Source organism: Mesoplodon bidens, assembly GCF_964165515.1.
Source record: "Mesoplodon bidens genome assembly, chromosome: 1".
NCBI lineage: Eukaryota > Metazoa > Chordata > Mammalia > Artiodactyla > Ziphiidae > Mesoplodon > Mesoplodon bidens.
Genome location: NC_138176.1, coordinates 173530042 through 173547935, shown reverse-complemented (window position 1 = coordinate 173547935; position 17894 = coordinate 173530042). Strand labels below are relative to the sequence as shown.

Below are 17894 nucleotides of genomic sequence, written 5' to 3'. Positions count from 1 at the left end.
TTAAAAAATTATACACATTCAAAAATTGGAAAATAAAAAACCTAAAGAAGAAAATGAATTAAACACCTGTAACCCAATCACTTAGAAACACTCAAAAACAATGATTTAAAAATTTTTTAATGTATTTCCATCTACTATAAGTTCAGAAAAATAATTTAAAACATATTGTATTTAAGGTTTTCTCATTTTTCTAATTACAACACAAGTATTTTCTTATGTCATTAAATATTCTTCCAGGACCTCCCTGGTGGCACAGTGGTTAAGAATCCACCTGCCAATGCAGGAGGACACGGGTTCGAGCCCTGGTCCGGGAAGATCCCACATGCCACAGAGCAACTAAGCCCGTGCGCCACAACTACTGAGCCTGTGCTCTAGAGCCCATGTGCCTAGAGCCTATGCTCCACAATAAGAGAAGTCACCGCAGTGAGAAGCCCACGCACCACAATGAAGAGTAGCCCCCGCTCACTGCAACTAGAGAAAGCCTAAGCGCAGCAACAAAGACCCAAAGCAGCCAAAAATAAATTAATTAATTAAAAAAAAATTCTTCCAGAACACAATTTTTAATGGTTGCATATTATATCATATAAAAGTTCCATGGCTTACTAAGTTAGCTATTTTAACTATAGTTAGACATTTAGATTATTAAAATATTAAAAACAATGCTTATTCCCCTTACCTCTCCCACCCCAGGAAATTCTGTAAGCATGACAATTAAGAGCAAACAATTTTTAAACTAGATCTGGGGCTCCAGACCTGGTTCATTCACCATCTAGCCTCAGTGTTTTCAAGATAAAAGTAGTATTAATTTCATATGGCTGTTGTGAGGATTAAGTGGAATAATGTATGTAAAATGCTTTTAGCACAGTTCCTGAGGCACAGAGTGATGGCTCAATAAATATTATTCTAATTAGCTAGTAATTTTCAAAAGAAGATGGGCATCTTTTTTGCATATATTTTGGTCCGTAGTTTGGAATACCTCCTTAGAAGAAATTCTGCTTTGCAAGGAAGAATTTCAAAGTCAAAGGAAAGTTAAGCATACTATCAAACTCTTTTCCTCCGCAACTGTTCTAGTTTGTACCGCTGTTTGTAGTCCAGGAAAATGACTATCTTTCCACATTTTCATCTGCATACACATACCATAGACACATAAAACATATTTCTGAGTAAAAAAATGACAACTTGTTTTACTATATATTTTTTACTATTAGTGATACTGAAAATTAGGGATTTGTGTGTTTGTGAAATGCCTCTTTGTATACTTGGCCCATTTATCTTTTGGGGGCTAGTGTTTACTTATATATTTGTATCTGAATTCATCATATGTCAGGGTTATTACCCTGTGTCATCTTTGTTACATATATGCTTTTTATGTTTTGTTATATCATATTTTTCATTGGTCAAATTAAACTTTTTCTTCTGTGATGTCCTACATTGTGTTGAAGTTTAGAAAGTCCTTCTTAAGTAGGGCAGACTGAATATGTGTTAATCTCTCTTCTTCCAGAAATCCCTCTAAGTGAGAATAAAGGAATAAAAATGGCATAAACCCAGAAGAAAAAAAGAATAGGGGAGGGTTTTAATAGCACTAAAGAGATTTCAATATTTCAAAATATGAAAAGTAAATGGATAGCTTGTCTGTTTCAGTAAAGCAGAAAAAACTGAAACAGTTGCTTGTAGAGGAAAGCCAGTAAAAAACAAGTTCATCTGTCCTGTAGGCTCAGGAACTGGAAGTGCCAAAGGTCAGAGGTAGTCCAGGTAGCTCAGTTAGTAAAACATAAGAATCTGAAAGTCAGAGGTATTAGAGTGGGGCTGAAAATAGGACGCTTGGTGGAAAGGCCACTGCCTTTTTGGAAAGGATGAACTAAAGAGGCTCTGGAATCTGAGGTAGTTGATGGGCAGGGTGCTGCATTAAAAACAAAGTGATCAAATGAAGGTCTGTACAGTGAACAGTGAAAATCCTAGCTTCCCTTTCCAGTGTTTGGAACACTACTAGAACACTGACAGCCAGGGCTACAACCTTTCCTGTAAACACAAAGAATAAAAAACTTATATATGCTGACATTTGAGGGTTCGCCCTTGAGAGGCCCCCACCTAATCACTCTATGAATAGGGCCAGTACACAGTGCCCATACACATAAAGTATCTACGTAGCACTTCAGTGTCACACTCTAAAATAATAAACAGCCAAGAACCACAAGAAAAAGACAAAAGAAACAAACACAAGAAAACTGGATGAATAAGAGGTATTATGGGAAACAAAGAAAAACAATAACTTTTAAAAGACTACATTTAAAAAGATTAAAATCATAAAATATATCTATTCAGAACATAATGGAATGAAACTAGAAATCAATATCAGAAGGAAATATGGAAAATTCACAAAGATGTGGAAATTAAACAACACACTCTTAAAAAAACCAATGGGTCAAAGAAGGTATCACAAGGGAAATCAGAAAATACTTAGAGACTCCTGAAAATGAAAATACACACAAAAAAACTTGCGGAATGCAGGGAAAGCAGTATTCAAAAAGAAGCTTTTATATTTGTAAACATCTATTAAAAAAGAGGGGACTTCCCTGGTGGTCCAGTGGTTAAGAATCCGCCTTCCAATGCAGGGGACGTAGGTTTGATCCCTGGTCGGGGAACGAGGATCTCACATGCCACGGGGCAACTAAGCCCATGTGTCATAACTAGAGAGCCTGCGCACCACAACTACTGAGCCCACGCACCACAGCTAGAGACAGGCCCGCACACCACAACGAAGATCCTGCGTGCCACAACTAAGTAAGACCGGATGCAGCCAAATTAAATAATTAATTAATTAATTAAAAAGAAAAAATTTCTCAAATAAATAACCTAACTTTATTCCTAAGGAACTACAAAAAGAAGAGCAAACCAAACCCAAACCTAGCAGAGGGGGAAAATAATAAAGATTATAGTGGAGATAAATGAAATGAGAATGGAAAAGCAATACACAAAGCAACAAAACCTAAAGGTGATTCTTTTTTTTTTGCAGTACATGGGCCTCACACTGTTGTGGCCTCTCCCGTTGCGGAGCACAGGCTCCGGACACGCAGGCTCAGCGGCTATGGCTCACAGGCCCAGCCGCTCCGCGGTATGTGGGATCTTCCCGGACCAGGGCACGAACCCGTGTCCCCTGCATCGGCAGGCGGACTCTCAACCACTGCACCATCAGGGAAGCCCCAAGGTGATTCTTTTAAAAGATCAACAGAATTAACAAACTTTTAGCTAGAATGACCAAGAAAAAAAGAGAGAAGACTTACTAAAATCAGGATAAAAAGCGTGGACATTCCTATCAACCTCAGAGAAATAAAAAGGATTATAAGAGAATACTATGAATAACTGCATGCCATCAAAATAGATAATCCAGATGAAATGGACAAATTCCTAGAAACACACAAACTACCAACTGACACTAGAAGAATTAGAAAACCTAAAGAAACTTATAACAAGAGATTGAATCATCAATCAAAAACCTTCCAACCAACAAAAACCTGAGACCATATTCTACCAAACATTTAGAAGAATTAACACCAATCATTCTCAAACTCTTCCAAGAAATGGAAGAGAAGGAAACAGTTCTTAACTCACTCTATGAGGTCAGGGATACCATGACACCAAAGCCAGACAACGACATCACACACACACACAAAAGAAAACTATACAGCAGTATTCCTTACAAATAAGAACAGAAAAATCATCAACAGAATACTAGGAAACTGAATCCAGCAGCATATTCGAAGGATTACACACCATGACCAAGTGGGCTTTATCCCAGGACTGCAATGTCGTTCAACGTAAGAAAATCAACCAATGTAATACATCACATAATGGAATGAAGGAAGGAAATCACATGATCATCTCAACTGATGCAGAAAAAAACATATGAATAAAATCCAACACCCCTTCATAATAAATAAACTCAATAAACTAGGCATAGAAGGGAATTTCCTTAACATGATTCAAGGTATTTATGAAAAACACACAGTTGACATTCCACTCAGATCAGGAAAAATTGAGAAGCATGTCCACTGTCACCACTTGCATTTGAAAGCATACTGGAAGTTCAAGATGGGGCAATTAGACAAGAGAAAGAAATAAAGGTATACAAATTGGAAAGAAAGAAGTAAAATTAAATCTATTGAATTTATAGATGACATGATCTTGTATACAGAAATCCTAAAGAATGCACAAAACAAACTATTAGTGCTAATAAATGAAGTCAGCACATGATCAACACAAAAAAATCAGCTCTATTTCTACACAGTAGCAATGAACCAAAAATAAAGAAAATAATTCGATTTACGATAGCATCAAAAAGAATAAAATACTGGGCTTCCCTGGTGGCGCAGTGGTTGAGGGTCCACTTGCCGATGTGGGGGACATGGGTTCGTGCCCCGGTACGGGAAGACCCCACATGCCGCGGAGCAACTGGGCCCGTGGACCATGGCTGCTGAGCCTGTGCGTCCGGAGCCTGTGCTCCGCAACAGGAGAGGCCACAACAGTGAGAGGCCTGCGTACCGCAAAAAAAAAAAAAAAAAGAATAAAATACTTAGAAATAAATTTAACCAAAGAAGTGTAAGACTTGTACACTGAAAACTATAAAACATTGCTGAAAGAAATTAAAAGACCTAAATAACTGGAAAGACATCCCGTGTTCACAGACTAGAAGATAATATTGTTAAGATGGCCATACTTCCCAAATTGATTCAATGCATTCTCTATCAAAACCTCAATGGCCTTTTTTGCAGAAATGGAAAAGCTAACTGTAAAATTCATACAGAATTGTAAGGGACCGCTAATAGTCAAAAGAATCTTGAATGAGAAGAACAAAGTGGGAGAACTCACACATTCCAATTTTAAAATCTACAAAGCTATAGTAAACAAGACAGTGTAGTACTGGCATAAGAATAGACATATACACCACTGGAATAAAATTGAGAGTCCAGAAGTAAATCCATATAGCTACAGTCAATTAATTTTCAACAGGGTGCCAAGACTTAACAAACAATGGTGGGACAACCAGGTATTCACATGCAAAGAATGAAGTTGAACTCTTACCTCACACCATGGACAAAAATGAACTCAAAATAGATGAAAGACCTAAATATAACAGCTAAAACTATAAAACTCTTAGAAGAAAACTCAGGGGTAAATCTTCATGACCTTAAATTTGTCCATGGTTTCTTAGTTATAACACCAAAAAGCACAAGCAATAACATAATAGACAAAAAAAAAAAGACTTCACCAAAATTTAAAACTTTTATTATCAAAGGACATTAGCAAGAAAGTAAAAAGATAATTCATACACTGGGAGAGAATATTTGCAAATCATATATTTGACAAGGGTCTAGTATCCAGAATACAAAAAAGAACTCCTAAAACTCAGCAACAAAAAGAAAAACAAGCCAATTAAAAAAGTGTATAAGACTTAAAAAGACATTTTGCTAAAGAAGGCATACAAATGGCCAAACAAGCACATCATTAGCCAGTAGGGGATGCAAATCAAACCACAATGAGAGGGACTTCCCTGGTAGTCCGGTGGGTAAGACTACACGCTCCCAATGCAGGGGGCCCCAGGTTCAATCCCTGGTCAGGGAACTAGATTCCACATGCATGCCGCAACTAAGAAGACTGCATGCCACAAGTAAACATGTCGCAGCACAGATCCCACGTGCCACAACTAAGATATGGTGCAGCCAAAATAAACAAATTAATTAATTAATTAATTTTAAAAAACCACAGTGAGATACCACTTCATACCCACTATCATAATAAGAAAAATACAGAAATACATATAAAAAATATATTTTAAAATATACATACATATATATATATATTTTTTTTTAAAGGAAAGTGGCAAATGTTGACCAGGATTGTAGAGAAATTGTAATCCTCATGTATTGCTGATGGGAATGTGAAATGGTACAGCCATTGTGGAAAACAGTTCAGTGGTTCCTCAAAAAGTCAAACAGAATTATCACATGACCTAACAATTCCATTCATAGGTATATACCCAAAATAACTGCAAACAATAACTTGTATACAAGTTTTCACAGCAGTACTATTCATAATATTTAGCCAAAAGAGGTAAACAACCCAAATGTCCATCAACTGATGAATGAATAAACAAATGTGGTATATCTATATAATGGAATATTATTCAACTATAAAAAGGAATGAAGTACTGACACACGATACAACATGGATGAGCCTTGGAAACATTATCCTAAGTGAAAGAAGCCAGACACCAAAGGCCATCCACTATATGGTTTCCATTAACAGCAAATATCAATAATAGACAAAGCCACAGAGATAGATAGTAAAGCAGTGATTGTCTGAAGCTGAAGGGAGAAAGAAATGGGGAGAGACTGCTTAATGTCTACAGGTTTCCTTTTGAGGTAATGAAATGTTCTGGAACTAGAGAGTGGTGATGGTTGCACAACACTGTGAATGTACTAAATGCCACTGAATTGTACATTTTAAAATTCTTAAAATGATGAATTTTATGTTATGTGAATTTCACCTCATTAAAAATAATATTAGGAGCTTCCCTGGTGGCGCAGTGGTTGGGAGTCCGCCTGCCGATGCAGGGGACGTGGGTTTGTGCCCCAGTCCGGGAGGATCTCGCATGCCACGGAACGGCTGGGCCCGTGAGCAATGGCCGCTGGGCCTGCGTGTCCAGAGCCTGTGCTCCGCGGTGGGGGAGGCCACGGCAGTGAGAGGCCCGCGTACAGCAAAAAAAAAAAAAAAAAAAATTAAATTAAATTAAAAAGAACATATAGCCCTCTGCCTTCCTCCTTCCTTCCTACACCTTCTCTGAGGAGGTGGTCCAGTATGTCTGGGGCTAAGCTTTTGGCCAATGTAACCAGAAGACTAGCTACTTACTGAGTAGATACCTGGAAGATGATGGCTGTTAAATTTCTCACTAGTGATTTAAGTCACATAAAATGGAAAGGGAGAAGGCTAAAGTAAACTCTGTGGTGTTTGTATAGAATTAGAGGTATCAGTATCATCTCATGGTTTTTAACATGTGTGTATGTATATATATATACACACACAAATATGTGTGTGTACATGTATACATATATATAAATATCCATACATGTTGAAAACCAGGAGATGTATGCCATGTGTGTATACATACATATAGTTCCTAGTTCTGGCTGCTGTGACTATGAAAGCAATGACTCCTTGGTAGCAATGAGTACATGTAGCATCCAGAGTTTGACTTCTAAATACCATTTTATACTTAAGGAAGTCAGGGCTCTTAAGAGAAATGGCTAATGCCAGGACTGGGGTAGAGAAAACACAAAATGAGCCTGGAACATTTTCTGTACCAAATGTAACGAATAATTAAAGAATAATGGGGACATGTCAAAAGTACACAGAAGAAGAGCAGCTCTGTGGGGCTCCTATTGCCCAAATCAAGATATAACTGTAAAGGTATAAGAGATCCACAAGGAATTCCCTGCTAGTCCAGTGGTTGGGACTCCGCACTTCCACTGCAGGGAGCACGGGTTTGAGCCCTGGTTGGGGAACTAAGATCCTGCATGCCGCAAGGCACGGCCAAAAAAACCCATAAAGATACACAATAAAGCTTGTTACGACTGCCCCTCCCCTGGTCTCAAAACATTACCTTTCTGCAGAACTGAATAGAGGCCCATAGAACTCTTTGTGTTCCTGGCAGACAGGCCTCCACCCCACGGACCCTCTTCAAATTCTATCTGCTACACCACTACAAACTGCCCTAAGAGATCAGTGCCAAGAAAGAGACCATAATTTCAACAGATTGTCCACCTACCTCAGAGGCCATCAGGACTATTCAACCATGTCTTACATGCCTGACTGTCAACAAAGGAGGCCTAAAAACTCACAGGTTGTCCCTAATCCCACTTCCATGTGGCAGTGTACAGGCCCTAAAATCTGACACAATGTTACCTAACTGTCCCTGCTCCACCAAACCCCTTCTCTGTTCTGGAACTCACAATCTATCATTTGGAAAACTACCTATATCCTAAACTTCTCCAAATTCTCCTTGCCCCTTTTCTAAATGAACAAGGCTGTCTCCTGAGGATGCTATTTCCCCTGCAGGTCATAATAAATGGTGTTTGTTTAACCTTCCAACCCCTCATACAACCAGGCCTAGAGATAGGTCTCCTGGCTCTTCACTCCTTCTAGACCTCCTTCCATTTGCCTTCTTAAAATCCCAGCTTCTGTGAAACACATGCCAACTGACCTTCCCTGCTAATGTTCCTTGTGCTGACATCTAAAGACATTCACAGTGCACTCATTCACAGATTCTGGACTATCTTTTGCTTTCTTTTTCTACCACTATTCCTGCCATCGTTTTTGACGATTTCAATACCCGGGCCAAAAAAGGCATCCAACACACTAGCCTCTCAGTTCCTTGAACTACAATTTTCCAACAGTCTTGTCCTCCCATCACATCTCAGACACCCATTCCCATGGTCATATTTTATATTTAAATGCAACCATCCAATTTTTAAGCATTCCCATCTGACCACCATTTCCTACTTTGTAACTCACCACCCCCAATACTTTGACTCACACTACAACTCAACTCTACCAGCAACTACAATCCATTAACCACACTACTTTTTAAAAAATCATCACCTCCCAACCAAGTTCTTACATTTTCCTCCTTACAAAGCTTAAATTCCATAATTCATCAAGATAATCATTCCCCTGCCCTTTCTTCCCTTCTGTTTATACTCACTTGCTAAAACCACAACCTAGTTAAATCAACTGTCTGTCTCATTTTTACCTCTACCCAAGCAGCTAAATGTGACTAAAGGAAAAAAACACAACCATGTTGATTGGTCTCCTTTTAAAATTCATGAGCATAAATTTCAAATGGGCCTCCAATGCCGCCAGTCTAACCCTGTATTTATTTACATGGTCAGCTTATTTTCCCACTCCCCTAAGTGATTATTTCACTCTTTCTCCTTTCTTCTTCAAACCTCCAACAACCTTCCCCCTATTCGAACTTTCTAACAAACTTGCGTCTTATTTCACTGTAAAGTAGAAATAATTCTAAGAGAACTTTCACAACCTCCCACCATCAAATCTACCAGAAGATTTGTATTTACATATATACTTGGCTTTCTCTCATGATATTATGGATCTATGTGTCTGATTAGAGTCAATCCTCCACTAGCATACTCATCTCCATCTTTTCTTCACAATTTAAGGACTGTGCTCCTGCAGCTGATATCCCCTCCTGCATGGCTGATTTTCTACTTTCTGAGTAATTCATCACAACAACATGAAAACAAGCTTTAATTTCTCATGTAAAATAAAATACCCTTTCTTGATGAAGAAAAAAATATGTATAGTATAGCACTTCTTTTTAAAAATACTTATTTTCAAATACTTTAACACTCACAAGAAATTACACAAATAGTACAGAATTCCTCTGTACCCTTTACTCAGTTTTCCCCAATAATAACAGCTTAAATAACCATACTTAAAACCAGGAAACTGACATTGGTATGTGGTATACTACTACATAGGTACTTATATTTATTTTTTCAAAAAAGGTTAAACTGTAACATTCCTTTTGAAAAGAATAGCTTTAAGAGGAGGGAGGAAATACAGTGGAGGGGGTAGAGACAAAAGTTAGACTTTTTTAGATACCTTATTTTATAGACTTGACTTTGGAACTATGTAACTATTTCATATAACTATAAAACTAAATTGAAATTAAACAAACAATCCCTAAAAATTAAAAATTCTACAAGTTAACCTAAGTGTGTATCTACTTGGCATAATGATACAGAGTGTACCAATTTCAAGTGATATCAAAACACAGTTATTTGCCTGTGTATCTCACCTGGGGTATACTCAAAGCGCAAAAAAACCCCTGCAAAATACTTAAAAATGAAACAAAACTACAGTTGACCCTTGAACAGCTCAGGGGTTGGGGTGCTGATCCCCTGTGCTGTCGAAAATCTGAGTATAATCTTATAGTCGGTCCTCCATCCTTAGATTCAACCGAGGATCATATAGTATCACAGTATGTATTTATTGAAAAAAATCTGCATATAAGTGAACCTACACAGGTAAAACCCATGTTGTTCAAGGGTCAACTGTATTTTCAGTTATCATAATATTGGTTGAAAGGTTGGTATCGTTAGGCAATAAATGTATAAGTCTGGAACATTTTATCACACCAAGTATACCAGGTAGCAAGGAAGCTACTAAACAGTATTAAGATTGTGTCAAAAGGACTCAGGTGCCAAGTTGAAGAGCTCTCCCTGGACAAAAATGGAATAATATTAATAGAGACAATAACTGCAACAGACTGAAAAACATCAACTATGTTTAAGTCCATGAATATATAATAATATTCGAAAACAAAAAATGAATTGTCACCACTGGAGCATGCTAATTCTTTTGAAAAATAAGTAACTACAGAGAGAATTCTTTCCCATGTGAACTGTACTAATAAGGATTAAATAGCAGATATGAGAAAATTTCTTTACATATAAGTATCCAAGATACAAAAATGAAAAAGAAATGTTAGAATCAGAGTAGCACCATTTTGCCACCCCTAATAAATTAACTAGCCTAGGCACTGATCATCATGACTGCTAACATCACAAAGGACAGCCAGTCTCCTGGAAGAATGAATAAATAATACATCAAGGTTTTTAGAACAAATAGTAAATAATTCAAATTTCTTTCAACTCAGAGTTCTACAAACTGAACCATCCATTTCACTTACAGTTTCTAAATCAGAGGCCAGCAAACTTTTTCTGTAAAGGGGCAGACAGTACATATTTTAGGCTTTGTTGGCCATAGGGGCTCGTTGTAACTCCCCACTCTGCCTCTGCCAGTTTTAGCTAGAAAGTAGCAATAGGTAAATGAGTAGGCACTGACTTTATGTGCTGGGAAGAACTTTCAGGGACTGTAGTTTGCTGAGTAGTTACCTCTGCCCTAAATTATAAGGTAGAAAAATCAATGATCCCTAATGATAAATTAATTCTCCCCAGAAGAAAAGTTCATCTGGTACTTATTCAATCCTCAAATCTAATTCAGCAGAACAGTCAACATCATTTTCAGGATGACCATTCCATAATTTATTTTGCTAATTTGAAATGTGTGGTAAGCATTAATGTGCTCTGATGACTCTGAGTCCAAACGTTTATAATTTTTAAAATTGTAATAAAGAAGATCTGTAAATAAAATACGTTAGTTACCTAGTAATAACTCCTATTTATTACTGAGTTAAGCTGAAACATATAGGTGTATACAGACAGACAGATAGATAGATAGATAGATAGATATAGGAGTAATTTAGACGGTTGGACTTTTTACCTTATCAGAAAACCAAATGAGCCTGGAATCTTCATAATACCTAAACATGCCATATTTAGGATCCAATAATTCCCTCATGATGAGCAAGAAAAATTCTTTGCGTACCCCTCCTGCATCAACAGCATCTTCTCCAACAAATATAACCTAAAATAGATTAATGCAAACACTGAATGTAAAGAAATGAATGTATATTCTGGAAACCCTACAACACGTTATTTATTATGAATAAAAGCGTGGCAATAGCTAAAATTTTTTAAGTATATAATTTTATTAAGATTCAAAGATACACTAAAAATGAACAGGAAAACTTTAAACATATTTTCTGAATAAAAGTTCCAATTATACAACAGAAAATGTTAAATTACCTTGAGTGGCTTTTTGTAGTCTATATTCTTTGTTTTCCTAAGGACTTCCATTGCATCTCCTACTATATTTTCTCTACGTACCACTAGAATTAAGCAAGGATTCACAGATTCAATCACTGGGAGAAAAAGAGAGGAGACATTCTGTCTGTGGGCCTGGTCAATAGCCATCTAGAAAACAAAAGATTAAAAATTTAATAGCAATGCTATAAAGAAGCTGCTGTGACTGAATAAGCTAACCTCTACCTACTAATTATAGATATCCTATAATTCCTATACTACTGAATTCATACAGCACCTAACACAGTATTCAGCACAGCATCAGAGCTTAATAAACTGAGCATAAAGAGTATCCTTTTGAATTTTTTATAGTAATGTTAACTGATGATACCATTAAGCTAAGTAAGCATGGAACTGTAATAATTATGATAAATCTGAACACTGCTGTTTCTCAAAAAATAACTAGGATGGAGAATGAGGAGAAAAAGAAAACAGCATTAAAATAAACCTTTAAAGAGAAAAAGAAACAGCCTGGCCAACTAAAAGGTTTATAGAAATTCATTTAGTAGAGTTATCACCATATATGCTCACAAACCAAGCATTTGGCTTTTACCATGTAAAGCTTTTATTTTTTTCCTATGATTTTCCTTGTGTTCTTAATTCTAAAATGGAATATCCTACATTGAAAACACCAAGTGATTTTCATTTTTTTAAAATATTTATTCATTTATTTGGCTACGCCAAGTCTTAGTTGCAGCACGTAGGATCTTTGTTGCCGTGTGTGGATCTTCTTCTTTTTTTTAGTTGCAGCACGCAGGATCTTGTAGTTGCAGCATGTGGGATCTAGCTCCCTGACCAGGGATCGAACACCAGCCCCCTGCATTGGGAGCACAGAGTCTTAACCACTGGACCACCAGGAAGTCCTGATTAACTTAGCGTTTAACAAAGATTGCTAAAAAACTAGCAATCTAGCTGTTAGTATAGAACCCTACAAAAATATTTGTTTCTTCTGTTGATGAAAATGGAAATAAGCACATCTCTAAAATTCCTCCTACTATAATTTATTGTTTAAATATATGGAAGAATTTAGAATAGTAAACGCATTTATTTTAAAAGAATACAAATTGCCATCAAAATTGGGGGAGGGGTAATTTTTAAAAGCATTTTTAGAATATTAAGTGCTCAAGGTCTCACCTCATCCTTAGTCCTCAGCCTCTATAGTCTGATATTCTACACCAGAGGAAGAAACTCAAAAACTTTTAAATTTACAAGTTCAAATGATAAAGCAAACCTACTGTAGTCCTTCACGGTCATAATGTAAACTAGTTTTAAAAATCCTCATTATAAAGGAAAGAATGTTCAGCTTAAAGTGGGGGGGGTGGGGGGTGGAAGGAGAGTGGGGAGGAGGAAGAGGAGGTGACCAACCTCAGGAAAGTACCTTATTTATTACTAAAACATTCTTCACGGACATTTCATACCCTCCTCCTAACAAGTGATCAAATGCCTCCTACTTTAACATCACCTCACCTCTACTGATTTTCATCTTTTACCAAGTATATAAATAGGGAATATATAATAAAGCAAGATTTGAAACAAAGCATTTTATCAAGTAAACTAGTCAAACTGTTTATAAAGACTGTGTATTTCTACATTGAAAGAAGATTATACCATTTTTTATTTATAAAATGATAAAAATCTAAATTATTCTATGTCCTTTTAAATATATATAAGTATCCCTCATAAGAATACACATTTCACATGCAACAGTCCTCTTCATAGGTACCAAAGGTGCTTTGGTAAAAGTAGCTTTTTTTTTTTTTTTTGCGGTACGAGGGCCCCTCACTGTTGTGGCCTCTCCCATTGCAGAGCACAGGCTCCGGACGCACAGGCTCAGTGGCCATGGCTCACGGGCCCAGCCGCTCCGTGGCACGTGGGATCTTCCCGGACCGGGGCACGAACCCGTGTCCCCTGCATCGGCAGGCGGACTCTCAACCACTGCGCCACCAGGGAAGCCCGTAAAAGTAGCTTTGCAAAAGACAGACCACAAAGGTACAAAATATCCCCAAAGACATTGCAAATACTTTAAAAAAACACCAGAGAAACAATTCAAAAACTACTCTCAAATTAAATTAGTACTATAAAATATTTTACCTGCATCTGTAAGACTGCATCTGTTTGTAACAGAGTAGTTTTTGCTTGGGCGTCAAATACAAATGGATATGTGCAGATTGTAACAGGGATATCTGCCAACTAGAAATAAAAAATTAGCTTATTAGTACAAATCGGTTTGTAACTTACTTCTTGTAGGTACTGTCATTTCTTGTGTAAAGTTGATCATATTCTTGGTTTATTCGCTTTTGTGTCATTCAGGAATTATAAATAAAATGTGGCTTATTTCTTTTTTTTAATTTAATTTAATTTTTTTATACAGGAGGTTCTTATTAGTTATCCATTTTATACATATTAGTGTATACATGTCAATCCCAATCTCCCACTACATCACACCACCGCCCCCTACTACCGCCACTTTCCCCCCTGGTGTCCATACGTAAAACATGGCTTATTTCTGAATATAGAATTTTTACTGATAATTAGATGAGGCATTGGAATAACCCTAATCCCTAATTTTAGGAGAGAACTGTATACTTGAGAATCCATAAAATTGTAAATTACAGGTATCTTTTGCTTAACATCTTAACTCCAAGTTTCAGTGAATTAGGCTGCAAATTTATTCTAAATGTGGGGCTCCTATGTTAAATACAGTACCCAGTTCTTATATGTTAGGACTACTCTAGCAAGTGAGGCCAATGATAAGCAATCTACTTATTCATTCAACAGATATTTACTGCCAGGTCATTAGGGGGACAACACTATTATGAGCCCAACAATCTGTTCATTCATTTAACTTACAAAATAAGCACAATTAGTATTATTATTTTCTGTCAATCTTCAAAGTTGATCAATAATAGTTGATCTATTATTACCATTATCAGACATTAGTCACCTTATCAACAACTATTTATCCTAGCAGGTAAAACATAGTGATTGATTGCTAAGTTTTTAACAGGGCAGAAAAATACAAAGAGCTATGAATTGCCAGTCACAGATCTTGCAGTTGGAGGATGTTATACTACCATATACCCAACAAAGCAAAATTTCTGTGCCAGCCCTGACACAGAGCCCCTTCTTATTATAAGGCTTCCAGTGAAGACTTAATATACCATGAAACAATCCTCTTCTTTTTAAGTTCTTAGAAAGTTCTTTATATTGAGTCTGAATCTGCATTTCTATACATCACTTCACTTTCTATTTCAGTCTTCATTCTGCCCCTGCAGGGAAGTTTATATGGTTTAGATACTTCGTGCTGCCATGCTCTCCCTAGGTTGTCTTTTTCCCACACTAAACATGCCCAGTTTTTCCAACCATCCTGAAAATAATATGGTTTCCAGCTCTACTCCATCCCAACCGCCTTCTTTTATTTTATTTATTTATTTATTAGGAGGCGCCAGGTCTTAGTTGCAGCATGTGGGATCTAGTTCCCTGACTAGGGATCGAACCTGGGCCCCCTGCATTGGGAGCATGGAGTCTTAACCATTGGACCACCACAGAAGTCCCCAATAGCCTTCTTTTAAATGTATTTCAATTTGTCTAAGCCTCTTTCAACTATGGCCATCAAAAACAATGAAATAATTGAATAGTGCCCAATCAGTATAGAACACAAGACTATCAACTTGTTCTCAACATGTAAGACAATATGCTGAGCGACATTAACCCTTAAGTAAGTTATCATTCTTGGCTATTTCTCATATGGCAAGTTTATCCTCCACCCTGTATTTGTGTCACTAACTAGCTATGGATGATAGAAAGTCTTTTTACTACTCTGAAACTCTAAAAGGCTGAGACGATTTCTAAAGTCCCCTTTGGCTCCAAAACTCTTTGATTTCATAATTTTATGTGCTACTTCTATTTGAGGATGAGGAAGCAAACAATGTCAGGCCCATAGTTTAAAGCTACTTCTAGATGCTTCATTGGTTCAAGTGCTATGAAAAAAGCAAAGCAAACAACAAAACCTGAAGTCTATAACAGAAGTATAATACAACATTCCCAGGTGTTAAAAAGGTGGCTCAGGATTGTTGATTATGTAAGCCAAAGTGCCAGAACTTTATATATTAAGATAGTACATTAAACAAAGTGAGGAAGATGACCATACTGAAAGCTGATTCAATTTTATGACCATTTTGAGTGTCAATTATTAGTTTAAAAATTGAAGATCATTCTACTTCTCTAACATAAAACATTTTCTGCCTTCTGGGTAGGCATTTGTGAAATTTTATAAGTTTTCTTTTTTGTATTCTGAGGACACCATATATTTTATACTGGAAGGCTTTAGGAGGATAGGAACTATTTTAAGACAAACATTGTTAAAAGGCGTCATATAGGTGTAATGCTAACTAAAACGGACGGTCTAATTTTCTTCAGAAAATTCCTCTGAAATGTTATAGAGGGCAAGTTCTATACACTCATTAAAATATATATGTATATATACATATATGTTTTAAAGTCACAAAAAAGAGTAACTTTGGGGTCTTCAATCACTTAAGACAAAACAGAGTATACCTTACTCTGAACATGAGACTTTAATACACCAAACTTACCTCAGTTAATCCATGGTTGACATCCTAAGACAGCAGTGCAGAATGTAACAGTAATGAGGAAAGAGCAATGTTAGTGTCCAAATTTAACTATTTCTATTCAAAGCAGCATTTCATTTATTTTGCTACAGCAGAATAGTGAATTAATGAAGTAGACCAAAATACATCTACAACAAAACTTACCCTTTCCACATATACCTGATATATCTATAAATGTAATAAGACCTTCATTTCAGGTATCTTGTGATCATAAAATCATTGAGGCTTGAACATAATGAAATTTGGTTTCAGCAACCAAGTACGCCATTTGCAGAATTTAGGTAGAACAGGGAAACTAATCCTAAGCCTAACTTGGTCTTGAATAATTTTATGGCCCAATCTCTCCACCTGGAAAATGGAGAAAATATCCCCCAGATTTTAAGACTTGGTTAATCTTGACAAAATATTTGAAAAGTGTTTAATAGATTAAAATGCTATGTGAAAAGTGAGAAAATAAGCCATAATTGTTTTTATTCATCAGAAATAACCAGTGAAACACAGGTATCTTATATTAAGCGTTAACACTGAATTAGCTAAAATAAAAAGTACAAGACAGGGCATAGGGATTGGTAAGTAGAAAGAAGAAATGAAGAGAGAAAGAGGTATTTATGAAGGATATAATAATGAAAATTATAATGAAAGCTTACCACTGCATTAAACAGAAATGCACAACACTTTCTTGAAGAAAGCTTTCACATATTCTCAGGGTATAGACTCAAATAAAGTGCTAGAATCTCCAAAAGTATGTTACTAAATTTGCAGATGGCACCTCGTATAGTGAGGAATTAACCTTACCCAAAGAGAGGTCTGATTTTGCCCTCAGCTACTGGGAGATGATCCACAGGACTTTGGAATGTCATACCTGGACAGGAGTATCTTTGTTTGCCTGGAGGCTCTGGGACATGTGGGTATCAGTTCTGCCTCCAGAAGGTCTGGAAACTAAAGGTCAGCCACATGGGCAGTATGTGATGGAGCCTCAATAAAAACTTTGGGCACCAAGGCTGCAGTGAGCTTCCTTGGTTGGCAATACCCTGAGAGTATTGACACAGATGGATCCTGGGAAAATAACTTGTCCATGACTCCTCAGGGAGAGGAAAAGAGAAGCTCAGCCTTTGGTACCTTTCCCAGACTCTACCCTTATGCACTTTTCCCCTTGGTGTTTTAATCTGTACTCTTTCCCTATAATGAACTATAGATGTCAATATAACTGTTTCCAGTTAGTTCTGTGAAGTCTTGTAGCAAATTACTGAACCTGAGAGTGGTTCTAGGAATCCTCTAACCTTGCAATTGGTATCAGAAGTGAAGCCAGTCTTGTGTGGATGCTTCCCTCTAACTTTCTAATTGGCTAAATTCTTGCATGCCACAAGGGGTATCACTGGAAGCTTTAAGGTATTAGCAAACACTTAGGGTTTGTTCACTATATTGTGCTAAATTAAGCCAAAGCAGTGTAGGCATAAGTAAAATATGACTCTAATTTCCT

General features: G+C 36.8%; 1 protein-coding gene across 4 annotated transcripts in view; it reads right to left on the bottom strand.

The window, feature by feature from the left end:
* The window catches only part of HERC4 (HECT and RLD domain containing E3 ubiquitin protein ligase 4), a 141808-nt gene that overhangs the window by 14239 nt on the left and 109675 nt on the right, over positions 1 to 17894 (bottom strand). For 3 of the 4 annotated variants that reach the window (XM_081248689.1, XM_081248688.1, XM_081248691.1), the window contains 4 exons: positions 16379 to 16402; positions 13875 to 13973; positions 11727 to 11894; positions 11362 to 11505 (listed from right to left, as the gene is read on the bottom strand). In XM_081248689.1, coding sequence (XP_081104815.1) covers positions 11362 to 11505; positions 11727 to 11894; positions 13875 to 13973; positions 16379 to 16402 — 435 coding nt within the window. The remainder of the gene's footprint in view (positions 1 to 11361; positions 11506 to 11726; positions 11895 to 13874; positions 13974 to 16378; positions 16403 to 17894) is intronic. The other variant, XM_081248690.1, reaches the window with a different exon arrangement.